The sequence below is a fragment of the Epinephelus fuscoguttatus genome, linkage group LG18 (genome assembly GCF_011397635.1).
Source record: "Epinephelus fuscoguttatus linkage group LG18, E.fuscoguttatus.final_Chr_v1".
Lineage (NCBI taxonomy): Eukaryota > Metazoa > Chordata > Actinopteri > Perciformes > Serranidae > Epinephelus > Epinephelus fuscoguttatus.
In genome coordinates this window covers 1291268-1306919 of record NC_064769.1, presented here as the reverse complement: position 1 = coordinate 1306919, position 15652 = coordinate 1291268, and the positions used below count along the sequence as shown (strand labels likewise).

The following is a 15652-nucleotide window of genomic DNA, read 5'->3' as shown; positions in this document are numbered from 1 at the left end:
TCAAATTCCATGACTTTTTTCAAAACATACGAATCCTGGATTTTTAAATTTATTTTTTATTTTTATTTAACCTGTACAGGAGTACTGTGGACTGCTATTTTGTTGAATAAACAAATACTCTGAAATTCAAGGATTTCATTTTTCTTTGCCAGTAGGGCTGTGAAATAGGCTGAGAAATAGGTATTAATTTTTGATATAAATGGTCTTAAAAAGGTCTTAAAAAGACTTGAATTTGACTTGAAGAAACCTGTAGGAACCCTGTGTTTGAGTTCTTGACTTGTTTTTACTAGCTTTACTTGAATTTATTACAGTTAAATCGTAAGTGAAAACATCCAGAAGCAGACATGTCTCTTTAGAAAACTAATTTATTTAAATACAAAAAACAAGCTAATGATAAAAGTGACAAGTGTGCATTGAATGTGCAAAACTAAAACTTCCCATGAAACAGAACTGCTCATTTCTGGGCTTGGGCCTCCATCACAGACACCATGTGCCCCATCAATCCAAGAAACGCACTGGTGTCAGTCTCCAGCTTCTGTAGCAGGGCATCATTCAGGTCCTTGCTGTGCTGCAAGAACCTCTCGTCTGCCCTCTCCAGGTATTCCAGCAGCTCTGTGTTGCTGTCTTTCATCCTCTTCCCTGTGTACAAAAATAGAAGAATCAGTTTAAAAGTTTTAAAGTCATAAGTAGATAAACACAGATTCAGCAGTACAATGTAACAAACACGTCAGCTCAACAATCAGCACTAGTCTCACAACACAGTATACAGACCTCACACCATATGGAAATGAGGATGTGGGTATAAAAGTAACAGTGATGACTGTGCATAGTATTGCTGATTGGAGTATGTAGCTGCCCTCGTTCAATGGCAGCAGTCATGGGTGGTAGGGGATTGTGTATGAATGATTGTTCATTTATCACAGCACATATTTATATTATTAAGTCACACTTTTAGGTATATCTCCATGTTTGCATCGTGTCTGGTGAGACAAACTACTGGATAAACAGCACAACTCTTGCCTGGTCTGGTCTGGTGGCTTTGACCTGAGCTGCTGGATGGTGTTGGCGAGCTGCAGTGGAGTGGCAACGTTAGCTCCAAGTTAGCATCATCTTGTTTGATGGCAGATAACTCTATAGATCACATGAGAAACAGCGCTTAAACAGTGACTTGTCCACTACACGTTATACAGTGTTTAGCCAACTGAAAGTGGGGCTGGTAGGTGAGCCCATGGCTAAGTAACTTGCTAACGTTAGCTAATGTTACCAAGGCTAACCTGCTAACCATCAGTTAACATTAACCCAAGCAGACATCACAAACAATAGCTGTGTCCCATTTCAGGGGCCGCATCCTCTGAGGGACACAGCTGTTATCTTAAGAAACTGGTAACACAAAACAACTGTACGCAAAGCGAAAATGTTTGAAAAGAAACTTACCAGGTCCTGTTTGCGGCAGCGTTATGCTTTCGTCCACCATCGCCTCCAGCATTGCAGTGGCTGTGTTTAGAGCTCTGGTCACTTGGCACTGCAGTCTGTCGCCAAGGACCGAGCCCAGAACATTGAAATGCTGATTTCTTCTTGACCGCCCATTGCCACTTCGGCCGAGGTCCTTCTTTTGGTCCCAGTAATCTTTTTTTTTTAACTTTTTAAGCTTGTTGTTTATCTGCTGACGACCATAAGGCAAGCTTGTTTCCTCGACGGACCACTGTTGCTTCGATGCGTCTGTGGCTTCACTCTTTGCTGGATTTTTAAAAATGGTTCTCCTTTCTGTCCTCCCTGTCCACTTGGTTCTCCGCTCTGCCCCATCTCTTCTCCTCTCCCTTCTACACTCTGATCTCTCTGCTGTCCTGTCTTTCCTCACAGTTCTCTGCTCTGTCCTCTCCATTCTCCACTCTGTGCAGTTCCACACTTCTTTCTATCCTCCTCTCTCTTCTGTCCATTCTCATCCTGTCCTCATTGTCACATGGCTTAGGTTTTTTTTTAAACAAATGAATCTAATGTATTCTGGAGAAAAATGTTTTCTTTTTGACATCTTTCTTTCCGTCTTCTGTCACTTTCTGACTTTTTTTCTGTGTGTGTGTTGGTGGGGGGGGGGGGGGTCAAGGAGGTTGATTAGGCCTTATTGATTACATTACATTATAATGCTTGAAGATAATTTGGAATGAAGGGTTTGAATTATCGCATGTGATTATTATCAAATTCTAGGCTAGCAAGAGTAATGCAACAACAACAAATAAATAGTAGATGACACACACATGTGAGGTCATGTACTCTTCAAATAAGTGAATAAAGCACTGCATAATGTAACAACATTATTTGATGTGGTTTAAAGGGATAGTTCGACATTTTGGCAAATTCACCTATTGCCGTAATTCCTATAGTCATATGACTAGGTACATTACCTTTAACTGTCAGTGCCTGCTGTTCTGAGATCGGTGGGACAGAGCTGCCTGCTGAAATGGAGGTGAAAGGTACAGCCCCCTGTCTCCCTCACAACTAATCAAATACACCATCAAATGACTTCAAAACACTCTAGTGGACAACACATGGCTTGCGCATTCCCCACACTATGAAATAATAATGTATAATTAAGTAATATTACGACACGTGAAGAAAATACTCGGAACTACTTTCTTGAGTAAACCACTGGGCAGAGTGACACAGTGTGCACCTGAGACAGTGCCGTTGTTATTGCTTGCAGCCTTGCATTTGCAGTATCTTCAGCACCAGAAAGTTTGAGAAAATTTGTTGTTGTAAATCATGGTTTATGTAGTGTAAAAGGTTATGGTAACAAGCCGAAGACATCGAGCTGAGTGAAGTTTCACGTTGTACATACCAAAAATACGGACAGGATGAAACAATGGATATTTGTGCTGGACATCGACCCCAACACGCGTGTGGAAATGGTCCGGAAAATGTTTGTTTGCTCCAACCATTTTTTACTGGAGGACTACAGTGAAAGGATAGAGCACAGAAGCTCAAGAATGGTTCAAATGCTTTTCTGGAAAGATACTGCCATACCATCTGTCGGCATCACAAAACGAGCAGACGTGCTAAGTGATCGTTGTGTATTTTGCTCAGCAATCTCTCTGCTGTAACGTTACCTCCATGTTGAGTAACATTAGCCTACAACCTAAGCATGGTAAATAAGGCAAAAATGCAAATGTTGTTGTGGTTATGTTATGGATAAGTGCTTGCCCAGAGCATAGTGAAGTGACTGGCATTACTTTTCATTGTTGGGAATAAGTAGACTGCTAGGGAACATTTTATGTTGTTGTTCCCTCAGGAGTTGTGGTGATTTATGAGTGTGGAGGTAACATGTTCTTCCCGTGTTTCAGTGATTATTATGAGGCCTACTCTCATCCCATCCCACCATCAACATATGTAATGTTATGTAAGATTGCACAGGTGTACCTAATAAAGTGGCTGTAGCCCGACTTGACCATGGATGTAACCTCACGGTAAGTATGCTGCATCAAAACTCCAACGTTTTCTATCTGTATATATGAACAATATGTTCCTAAAGTTAACTAACTACAGAGAGGGAAGGCAAATGATAATAAGCCGAGAGATGAGCTGATGGTACGTGGTTTGATGGTTTCCATTGTCATTACCACTGCTAGCGACATAGCTAAGGAGCTAACTGAGGAGGCTACATTGATTTGGCGATAGGAGCAGAGAAGACTGATAACTTATGCAGGGGTGCCGCCAGGAATTTTGGGCTCCTGGGAAAAAAATCACATTGGGCCCCCTCTGGGCTCATGGAGGTACTATTATCATCATCATCACCATCATCATCATCATCATCTGCACTGTTACTGTCTTTCCCTTCTTCCTCCACTTCCACACTTCTTCCTGACCAACCCTGAGAGGGCCCTGGCTCTGTAGAATGTACATAATGCATGTGATATATACAGTATATTATACCGTATATTAAATTATGCCATATACCAATAAATGAACAACACTGAATCCTACAGAACATTGACCAAAATTACCCACAGTTCTGTATCACTACCACTAGATTACATACATTAGATACATGTTTTTGTTTTTTGGTGTGTGTGTGTGTGTGTGTGTGTGTGTGTGTGTGTATGTGTGTGCGTGCATGCGTACGTACGTGTGCGTGTGTGCAAGCTGCTCAAATAAAGTGCCCTTCATGGGAATAATAAAGTCTGTATATACAGGTCATTTAATGGTCATATTCAATTGTAAATGAAAGTATCTACTTGGATTATTTTAATATTGCCTGTAACTTTAATACAGGCTGCGTTAGGCTACTTAATGTTTCCAACTGTCCAGCATCCAGCATCCAGTACAGACAGTTGTAGGCTGTTTTTGTTTCATAATAATCATTATGTGGAAAAATAATTTGTTTGAATTTCTGTCATTAACAAATATTTTGTTTTCTTTTTGTAATGGTAAAAAAAGAGCAAGAGAGAGACTCCCTGCAATGATGCTAACTGGCATGTCATTCAACACAATGTTGCTCACCTTCTTCATTGTGACGGGAGGGGTAAAGTTATGGGGAGACAGGGCTGCTGCTTCTGACTCATCTGTTGTTGAGTCTGGTAAAAGGGGCAGGGATAACTGATTTACAGTTTTTCTTCATTGCTTTGACCTGCTTAAAGAAACTGGGATCCACTCAGTTTTCATCATCAGCAGAGCACAAGACACCTCTTGCAAATGTGTTAACCCTTTCTCATTGGATTGACACATTTTCCCCACCCTTTTGCAGAACAGTTAACACGGATGTCATTCAAGCAGTCCAAACTCCATTGTTTTAGCTATGGTAACCAAACAGAAACCATCTGTTCCTAACTATTAGAAACTACCTACATCAGTATGAAATCACTGAAGCACCTGTTTGACACTCCTTCACACAAATCTTCAATTAGCAATCAGTCTGCAGGCCTTAAAAGGTGCAGCGTCTGTGTTGTTCTTTGCCAACATGGATGGAAGAGGTCTAAGACAGAAGAGACTGAATATCAATAGTGGCTATTTCTTATACTCTACAGTAATAGATTTTTATACTTTACTGTAATAGATTTTATTTTTATTTTCTTAATTTCTTATACTCTAATAGATTTTATTTTGGTTTACATGTATTTTGTGTAATATTTACAGTATTTCAGTTTTCAGCCATTTTTGACAACAAATAGCACTGGCAAGAAAGCTACGTACAGTAATAGGCTACAATGACAAGCAATGGTGCACTGATTCGCACTGAGTGCTGTATTTTGTATTTTGTTGTCCACTGTGTAATGGTTGATTGGAAGAGCTCATACACTTGTTTGCAAGTTGTGTTGTTTGACGGCGAAATTTGTTTTTGTTGCATATTTTAAATGTTTTGGCATGGTTAGAGCCTTTTGCAAACAAAATGTGTCATTTTGACCATGAGTGCCACTGTTTCAGCCTGTGTGTTAACTGTTTTGAAAATGTGGAGTTTGAGTTGACTGTTGCATCAAAGCAATCAAGAAAAACTGTAATATGAATATCTTGCTAAACATTTACCTGCACTGATTAAATGTAGGTTAAAAAGGAGTGAAATGTAGGGTAACACTAGTCTGTAGCTAGCTTATTTCACTATGGACATTAAGCTAACAGGTTAATCTCTACCACTCACAGACTATAGGCTACGCACCTTTCTTGGAGAAAAACTGGCTCACATATTGACACCCTTTCTTTTGCCTCTCCTCTCTCTCCTTTATGTCTTTCCTTTTTTGAAAACCGGATTTACTTTTAGTACAAGGTAGCATGATGATGACTGTAGTTCTAGCGCAACTGTTGACAGCTGCTAGGCACCTTCACCATCACAGTCAGTGCACTAAGGCAGGACCAAACCATTTCATGCAGATACAGGGGGGTGGTCAGTCAATATGTTTACTTTTTGGTCAATGAAGATATTTAACATCTACTGCCCAAAACAAGTAAAAACAAAGAGATCATTAAATTTATTACTATATTTGAAAAAAAAAAAAAAAAATCTTATTGATGATGGTTTAAAAATTTTATATTAATTTTTACCTATTTTTGGGGCCCCTGTCACTCAGGGGCCCTTGGAATCATCCTAACTTTTCTGCCCTATCCACCTTATTTTCAAACACGGAAGTAAACAGTGATCAACTTCCGTGTTTTTGTGCATGACTTCCGGTCAGCTGCTTTCCCTTACCGGAGCTAACGGTGCAAGCTAATTTTTTTCAGTTTTCAAATGTTTATGTTAGTCAATCAGTTAGTTAGTTAGTTAGTCTGTGTATTTTATATAGATAACTGTGCCCACATTTCCATTATCCGATAATTGCCGGTAAAAATAATTCCCTTTAAACGTGAAAAAATCGCACGTCAGTCAAAAACTATGAACCAAAAAAGCACAGTCTATCCTGATTGAGACAAACTGCTTGATCCCCGTCTCCAGTGTACCAGCAGAGAACCTGCAGAACCAAATCAGCGAAAAAACACACCGGGCTATGCAGCCTCTATACCTGAGCAGCTGAAGCTGCTGCTCGCACCCTCGACACACAGACACACAGACATGCTTCTGCATGCCAGCCAAACGTGTGCTCAACTGTGAGAAATAAATATGTGAGGTGTATGCTGCTTTTCTATCTTTTTTCTTTTCTTTCTTTCTTTTTGTCAGCGACATACACTCCTTACACAGGACGGGTTGTTTTTATTGACTGAGTTGATTATTAAGCCATAGTGATGCGCGGATCGACTCGATAGCACCCGAATCAGCATGTATGCATCAACCATCCAGCCGTTACAACATGATTGAGCTAGCAAAGCAGTTTTGTGTTGCTATGTGTGATATTTATTCAGTTTTGGGAAATCACGATATCTAGAAAGCATCAGTGGCTGCAGCTGACAGGGACAGCTTACACATCAGGACGTCATCTGTTAAAAGCCTCCCGTTGTCGGATATGACATGAAACTACTCCAGTTAGCTCAATCATGTTGTAACTAAGACATCCGCTGGAAAAAATATTTTTTCACGGACCGTTCATTGAGTTATTACAGACACCGCTAACGGCTAACAGCTAACGGTTAGCCCAGCTAATCTACGATAACCATGTTAATTACTAAACGTGCACACAGAAATAGTAATGTTTGTTCAATCATTGTGTTTATAGACTTTACAAACATCAGATTAGTCTAAACGGTGATACAGTGACGTGAAAAATGTAAGAAGTAATGTAAAAAAGGTAAACAACAAGGCGATTCCCATTGTAACACTAAATGTAAGAGAGTAATAGCAAAACACCAATGTCTAAGATCTAGGTTCTGGTCGGAGGATGTTAAGCAAAACACAACAACGACTTTATGCAATAACTGGGTGTATTTATTTATAGAAAAATAAATTAAACACTTCTCTCAGACTGTGCTGGTTCACCTTCTGTTATACTTAAACAAAATAATAAAGCCAAGCACAGTAAGGCATATTCAAAAATGAAATTAAGTGTACCTCTTTTCCCAGAGCTCTGTAAATATAATAACCACAAAAAAATAAAATAAACTTACTTAGCCAACTTTAAATTACTGTACCCGGGTACTTAAACAATTGTCTTATCAGTTCTTTCTCCACAGCTGTAGAGTAGGATCCTTCTTGTAGAAAGTTAGTTCAAGTTCAGTTCAGTCAAGTCAAAAGGTTTTTTTTTAGTCATTTTGTTTCCTTCTCAGTTCAGTCTTAGTTGTTTCTATATAGGGGCCCCTTATGTTCTTTTAATTGTCAAATCTTACCTGGAATCCACGTGGAAAACTGGCACGACCAAATCCATGGAGTGGCTCTGTGACTCCTCCACGTGAAGTAGCAGTGGCGGCTGGGCTGCCTCCTGCTGCTGGAAACACCTCGAGTCGCAGTCATCCTCTCTCAGAAATCAACCATAAAAAAAAACAACAACCAGAGAACAGTCATCAAAACACATTAGTTCGTGGTCCTCCTTAACCCTCTGGCAACACAATAATATTCCGGAATGGATTTACTTCTTCTTGGACAACAATAACACCAAACTTATTAGAATATAACAACATTTACTCCACGCTGCTCACGAAAAGCTGCACTCGTGTTTCCACTGCATTCATTGTGCTTTATGTTTCGTTTTCACTTCCTACTTTTCCTCCTCTTTGTTTTCTGACTTTTGACTCATTTGTGGATGTTATGCGCCCCCTTTTGGAATTTAAGTGTAACTACATGCACAACCTTATCATTTTAAATCATAATCTTATCACTTTAAATCAACCTGATATGTGTCTAATTTATGGGGTTTACACCATTTACACAGTGGTCAAGAGTACTGGACCGGAAGTGTTGCACAAAAAAATGGAAGCTGGCTGCGTTCTGTTTTTGCTTCCATGTTTCCGTGAAAAATAAGGTGGATATGGCACCAAAGAACTTATGAAACGTATTACAAGCTTACTGCAAGCTTAGGGCCGTAATATACTTGCTGCTTGATCGAACGTACGCATACAGAAAAATGCACAATACTGCCGGTCATCACTTGGGGCAGACAACAGAAATATAACCCGGAAATCGTGAAGAATCTCATGAGAAGAAGAAGAAGGGTCTGGTCTGATCATCCGGTTAGGTCACTGTGCCCATTCGCACCAGCGCATCTAGCGGTTATACAAATATTGCATCTCGCGCACACGTCGCGGTACCTTGCGTTGAGATGTGCGTTCTACGGGTCAAATGAACACAGATCATGCGTGGCAGCCATGATGCGGTCGCGTTTGCGTTGTTTACAGCAAGTATATTACGGCCCAGGACAGAAAGCCACTGTGTTAAAGAGCAGTCTCGTTCATTTGAGGCTCTTGTGTTTGAACTGCAGGCTAACAGTAAGCTAGCGAGGGACAGTGAGGCTGCTGTTGTTGAGTAGTGTAGACAGTGACTGCAGCTGTACACGTTATTACAATAAACTGAGCAGCCCTTGGAGGAAAAGGCGAGTGATTGTATGTAACTTAAGAATTCCAATGTGCCTGTACTGTAACTGTGCAAATGGCAATAAACTCTATTCTATGCTAACTTGCACGAGTTCGATTGCGCGATCGTTTGTTTATTCGCCCCATAACAACCAGATTACCGGTAATCTTGCATTAACTAAACACGGCAAGCCCATACATTGTGCTGTAGTGCCAAGTGAGAGACCGTGTAAACAGAAACATGCAATGATGTACTACTATGTCTGTGTATTTTGCAGCTTGACATAGTACCAGTAAAGGTTTATAAGTTTTAAGTTTATTTACTTTATTAATCCCCTGAGGGGAAATTCAATGTTTTCACTCTTGCTTGTCAATTACACACAGGTCTGAAAGACACACACATGCACAAACAGCTGAGCTGACATGCTGATGTTACACCCCTGTAAAGGGGGATAATACATGGAAAAACACAGACACGATGTTACTTCAGTCACGTCCAGTGTTGTAATGGATTTTCCAAAATAAAGCACCATTTTGTCAGGAGACAAGCAGAGAGGAGAGAGGGAGGGAAAGAAATGCTGTTTTGGAGGGAAAACTGGAGGGATTCCTTTGCGCATGTGTCGGCGTCTGTAGCTGCCAGTCTGTGCTCTCCCTAACCCGCGATTTTAAACTGATTTATTTTAGCTTTGGAGTGACTTTTAAGCTATCTGCTTGGACATCAATTGTTTTTATTTTTGTTTTTATTTATCTCATTTAATTGGACGTTATTTTAATCACTGGATGTCCAAGCATTAGGGGTTTTAACAGCCAGACACGGCCTGCTTGACAGGTGGGAAAACTTCCGCCAGCATAGCCTATATATGGCTACATCTATGCATGCCGATGTGGACCCCCAGCTTGTAAAAGCAGACAAAAAGATTTCTGACCTGAAAGAGGACATTCGCCGGCTCTCTGGTGAACTAAACATCAAATCCTCCATGCTGACCGCCCTCCAGGAGGTGGCTCATGAACAGTTGCTCCAGATCGCCTCACTCATGGCGGCCCTCCAGGACACGGTGCACTGGGATCCCAGCGCTTGGCCTCCACCGTCCTCCAGCTCAACACCGAGTCGCCGGTGGTCTTGGGTGGAGGTGGTCGGCAGGGGTAAAAGAGGCCCTGGTTGTGCTGCCTCACCTCTGCGCCTCAGCCTCTCAAGACGGACGGAGATCCAGACGTTGGCACTGCAGACGCTGCCGCTGCGGCTCCTTCCCCGCCGACCGGTGCTGTTCCAGCCGCTCCCCACTTGGAGGAGTCGGCCTCGGAGTCTAACGGTGCTGTGGCTCCCTCTCCGCCGGCCGGTGGTACACCTGCAGCGCCCTGGCGGATGGATCCGCGTCTTCCTCACTGGCACCTGTGCACCGGAGTGCCACAGCTGCAGGACCCGACCATCGACTCCCATCCCAGACATCAGCTTCCGCGGCACGTCGGAGGCTCCTAAAGGAGGCTGTACGGAGACGCTCCGGGGGACTCCTCTCCCACAGCCGGGATGGCGCTGCTCCTGCCGGGGCCGGGACCGGGACCGGGACCGCCGAGTTGCCGCCACTCCTGCCCCCCCGGTCACGCAGCATGGACCGTCCACCTGCCTCATGTGAGTTACCCAATCCCCATCGTGTTCCTCTTCGTCCTTTTTTCCCTCCTTCCACTGTGTTGTTTGGAGACAGCATCATCAGGAATATTCGTTTTTTCAATGCCACAACTCACTGCTTTCCTGGAGCCACAGTTCCGGTCGTCATTGACAAACTTCCAGAACTGCTTCATTCACTCCCTTCCTCCATAAATCAGCTGATTTTCCATTTGGGCTCAAACGACACGGCCCGCCGGCAATCAGAGCAGACAAAAATGGATTTTGTTGCTCTTTTTAACCTTTTAAAAAACTGTGGTAAGACGGTCTTTATCAGCGGTCCCCTGCCAACACTGTCCCGCGGGGCAGAACGCTTCAGTTGGCTACTCTCCCTCAATTCATGGGACCAGGCTGCCTGTAGCACCTATGGTTTCACTTTTATCGGCAATTTTAACTTATTTTGGAACTGGTCCTCTTTTTTCAGGGCTGACGGGCTTCACCCGAGCAGGCTGGGCAGCCGCATGTTAGCGGCTAACATTCAGCACGCTATTCAGTGTGCCCCATGTGACTGACGTACATTGGAAGCACATGCCCCCCCTGCTTTCCTCTTTGGTTCATCCCCAACCCACTCCCACATCCACATCCATCCCAGTCAGAATTTCAAACAGATTTAACAGAACAACTTCACCATGGACCAATAGCAACCCCAAAAACTTAGTTCCCCTCACACCTGCTCCACACTCACCACATTGTGATGATGAGCGCACGTTCGGCACAGACATTAACCTGGCCGTGCTGAACGTGCGCTCTCTTTTAAATAAAACTTTTATCATAAATGACCTGATTTTAGATAACAAGTTGGACAGTATTCTTTTAACAGAGGCATGGCTTAGCACTGACGCACCTGTTGTTCTCACCGAGGCCTGCCCACCAAATTTTAATTTTTTATTTTCTACTGGGGCGTAAAAGGAGGCGGAACTGCTTCAGTCACTAAAAATTCACTGCACTCTATTGAAGTTTCTTTTAACAGCTACTCATCATTTGAGTATCATGCCTTTGTTTTTGGCAGCCCTCCTATTCTTTGTATCACAGTTTACAGACCACCCCACCATTCCACCTCTTTTATCACTGATTTTTCAGAACTATTAACAATCATACACACCACCTATAACAGAATTTTAATAACCGGTGATTTTAATTTACATGTTGATAATACCTCGGATCCAACGTCCAGAGAATTTTTAAACTTTTTAACCTGCATGGATTTTAAACAGCACGTCACACAGCCAACTCACAACAGAGGACACACCCTGGACCTGGTCATAACCTATGGCCTGTCCACTGGTGTGTTCTCTGTTGTTGACTTGGCTGTGTCTGACCACTACTGTGTGTATTTTAACATCACCAGTTTTAGCCCTCAGGAGGCCCCGTTGAGAACGGTGAGGAAACGCTACCTAACTTCTGAAGTGGCTGCAAATTTTATCGAGATTTTACAGAGCACTCCTGCTGAAATTTTACCTGCACCCTGTGATTTTATTGTGGACAATTTTAACAGTAAATTAAAGTCAACACTTGACTCAGTGGCTCCACTTTTAACCAAAATCATAAAAACAAAACCTACACCCCCGTGGAGAAATGATAACATCAAAAGACTGAAAAGAAAATGCAGGAGTGCAGAGAGGAGGTGGAGAAAAACCAAACTGACAGTTCATTTTGAAATATTACGCAAACAACTCAAAACCTACAATAAAACAGTCAAACAGGCAAGAATATCCCACTTTTCAAAACTCATTTCCGATCATAAAAACAACCCCAAATTTCTTTTCTCCACCTTCGATCTTTTAACCAGCACCAATTTTAATCAACCATCCAATACATCAACAGATGCCCTCTGCGAGGACTTTGCAGACCACTTCAGAAGTAAAATCGATGATATCAGGTCCAGTCTTTTATCCCAACAAGTAATTTTTAACAAACCTGGATCATTGCTTTTACCTGAGGAAACATTGGAGAGTTTTGTCCTGGTTGATGCAAGGACACTTGGTCGAGTTTTCTCCCAGGTAAACCCAACAACTTGCCTTTTAGATCCGATTCCCACATCACTTTTAAAGACATTTTATGGATTCTTTGAGGAACAGATTTTAAATATAGTGAACTACTCTCTTCAACGGGTGTCTTCCCCGCTGCCTTCAAAACGGCGGTGGTGAAGCCCCTTCTGAAGAAGAGTAATTTAGATCCAACATTTTTAATAATTACCGACCTGTATCCAACTTACCGTTTTTAAGTAAGATTTTAGAAAAACTGGTTTTTAACCAAGTAAATGATTTTTTAAAAAGAAACAGTATTTTAGAGAAATATCAATCTGGTTTTAGGATGAACCACAGTACGGAGACAGCCCTTTTAAGGATTTTAAATGATATCAGGTTGAATGTTGATTCACAGAAACTCACAGTCTTGGTAGTACTGGATCTAAGCGCCGCCTTTGATACAGTAGATCACCACATTTTATTAAACAGACTCAGAAACCTGGTGGGCCTCTCTGGTACTGTTTTTAACTGGTTCAGCTCTTATCTCACAGATCGTTGTTTCTTTGTAAGTATGGATACATGCTGAGGATAAAACTCTGGTTATTGGCAGCTCTATTCTGAGAAACGTGAAGTTAGCAACACCAGCAGCCATAGTCAAATGTATTCCTGGGGCCAGAGCGGGCGACATTGAATCAAATTTAAAGCTGCTGGCTAAAGCTAAACGTAGATTCAGTAAGATTGTTATTCACGTCGGCGTCAATGACACCCGGTTACGCCAATCGGAGGTCACTAAAATTAATATTGCTTCGGTGTGTGAATATGCAAAAACGATGTCGGACTCCGTAGTTTTCTCTGGACCCCTCCCAAATCTGACCAGTGATGACATGTTTAGCCGCATGTCATCATTTAACCGCTGGCTGTCCAGGTGGTGTCCAGCAAACGATGTGGGTTTTGTTAATAATTGGCAAACTTTCTGGGGAAAACCTGGTCTTATTAGGAGAGACGGCATTCATCCCACTTTGGATGGAGCTGCTCTCATTTCTAGGAACCTGGCAAACTTTATTAGTAATTTAAATCCCTGACAACCCAGAGTTGAGACCAGGACTCAGAGTCGCAGTCCTAAACGCCTCTCTGAGCTTCTAGTTCAGTTACCCAGCCATAGTTTTAATAGTTTTATACAAACGGTGTCTGTCCCCCGACCGCCTAAATTATCTAAATCTAAAATTAAACAAAGAGGAGTTGTGCATAACAACCTCATAAAAATTAAAACCTCTTCTGTGACAGAAAGACAAAACAGGAGAATTAAATGCGGACTGTTAAATATCAGGTCTCTATCCAGACCAGATGAATATGTTAGTCTAAATGAGTCCACTCCTCCCAGTCATAATAATACCCACATTCCTCGAGGCAGCGGCCGAGGAGGGGGAGTTGCAGCCATTTTTAACTCTAGTCTGTTAATCAGTCCTAAACCTAAACTAGATTATAATTCATTTGAAAGCCTTGTTCTTAGTCTTTTACATCCGACCTCGAAAACCTCGCAGCCACTTTTATTTGTTATAGTGTACCGTGCTCCTGGCCCGTATTCTGAATTTTTATCTGAATTCTCAGAGTTTTTATCCAGTTTAGTTCTTAAATCAGATAAAGTTATTATTGTAAAATCCAGAATTGAATTTAAAATCCTACTGTTAACTTATAAAGCTCTAAATGGTCAAGCTCCGTCATATCTTAGAGAGCTCATAGTGCCATATTATCCCACCAGAACACTGCGCTCTGAGAACGCAGGGTTACTCGTGGTCCCTAAAGTCTCCAAAAGTAGATCAGGAGCCAGAGCCTTTAGCTATCAGGCTCCTCTCCTGTGGAATCATCTTCCTGTTACGGTCCGGGAGGCAGACACCGTCTCCACATTTAAGACTAGACTTAAGACTTTCCTCTTTGATAAAGCTTATAGTTAGGGCTGGCTCAGGCTTGTCCTGTACCAGCCCTTAGTTAGGCTGACTTAGGCCTAGTCTGCCGGAGGACCCCTCTATAATACACCGGGCCCCTTCTCTCCTTCTCTCTCTCTCGTATCCTATTACTGCATCTAGCTAACCCGGCCATTCTGGATGTCACTAACTCGGCTTCTTCTCCGGAGCCTTTGTGCTCCACTGTCTCTCAGATTAACTCATATCACAGCGGTGCCTGGACAGCGTGACGTGTGTGGTTGTGCTGCTGCCGTGGTCCCGCCAGATGCCTCCTGCTGCTGCTGCCATCATTAGTCATTAGTCATACTTCTTCTGTTATTATACACATATGATTATTGTCACACATGTATACTGCCAGGTATTAATACATACTTTCAACATATTGTACCGCAGTAACCAGAACTATAACTATAATATTATTACTTCCATTAATGTTGTTGTAAGATACTGTCATTACCTGCATATCTCTCTCTCTCTCTCTCTCTCCCTGTGTCATATGGATTACTGTTAATTTATCATGTTGATCTGTTCTGTACGACATCTATTGCACGTCTGTCCGTCCTGGAAGAGGGATCCCTCCTCAGTTGCTCTTCCTGAGGTTTCTACCGTTTTTTTTCCCCCGTTAAAGGGGTTTTTTTTGGGGGAGTTTTTCCTTATCCGCTGTGAGGGTCTTAAGGACAGAGGGATGTCGTATGCTGTAAAGCCCTGTGAGGCAAATTGTGATTTGTGATATTGGGCTTTATAAATAAAATTGATTGATTGATTGATTGATTATTGTAGGCGATTTTAACATTCATGTCGACGTTGATAATGACTCCCTGGCTACCGCGTTTATCTCATTATTAGACTCCATTGGCTTCAGTCAGGGTGTACATGAACCTACTCATTGTTTTAACCATACCCTTGATCTAGTTCTGACGTATGGAATTGAAATTGATAACCTAAAGGTCTTTCCACAGAATCCCTCGCTATCGGATCATTATCTGATTACTTTTGATTTCTTTTTACTCGATTACACGCCACTCAGCAACAGTTACTATACTAGATGTTTATCAGATAGTGCTGTCGCAAAACTTAAGGAAAAGATTACTTCGTCGTTAAATTCAATACCAATACCTTCAGTAACAGAGGTTTCCCATGCCGACTTTAAC

The 15652-nt window shown here is 42.0% G+C and overlaps 1 protein-coding gene across 1 annotated transcript; it reads right to left on the bottom strand.

Annotated features, from left to right (window-relative positions):
- Nucleotides 1-454: 454 nt before the first annotated feature.
- LOC125906353 (uncharacterized) lies at nt 455-2027 on the bottom strand. Its single transcript, XM_049604968.1, has 3 exons — nt 1435-2027; nt 1021-1131; nt 455-639 (listed from the first exon to the last, which is right to left on the bottom strand). The coding sequence occupies exons 1-3, from the start codon at nt 1880-1882 to the stop codon at nt 455-457; spliced, it is 744 nt and encodes a 247-aa protein (XP_049460925.1). The 5' UTR covers nt 1883-2027.
- Between the last annotated feature and the right edge of the window lie 13625 nt (nt 2028-15652).

Coding starts and splice junctions, on each gene's coding strand:
- LOC125906353 (XM_049604968.1), bottom strand. CDS start 1,882: ATGGAGAGGACAGAGCAGAGAACTGTGAGGAAAGACAGGACAGCAGAG. Junction 1,132..1,434: donor GCTGCCGCAAACAGGACCTG/GTAAGTTTCTTT, acceptor TGTGATCTATAG/AGTTATCTGCCATCAAACAA. Junction 640..1,020: donor AAGCCACCAGACCAGACCAG/GCAAGAGTTGTG, acceptor TTTTGTACACAG/GGAAGAGGATGAAAGACAGC.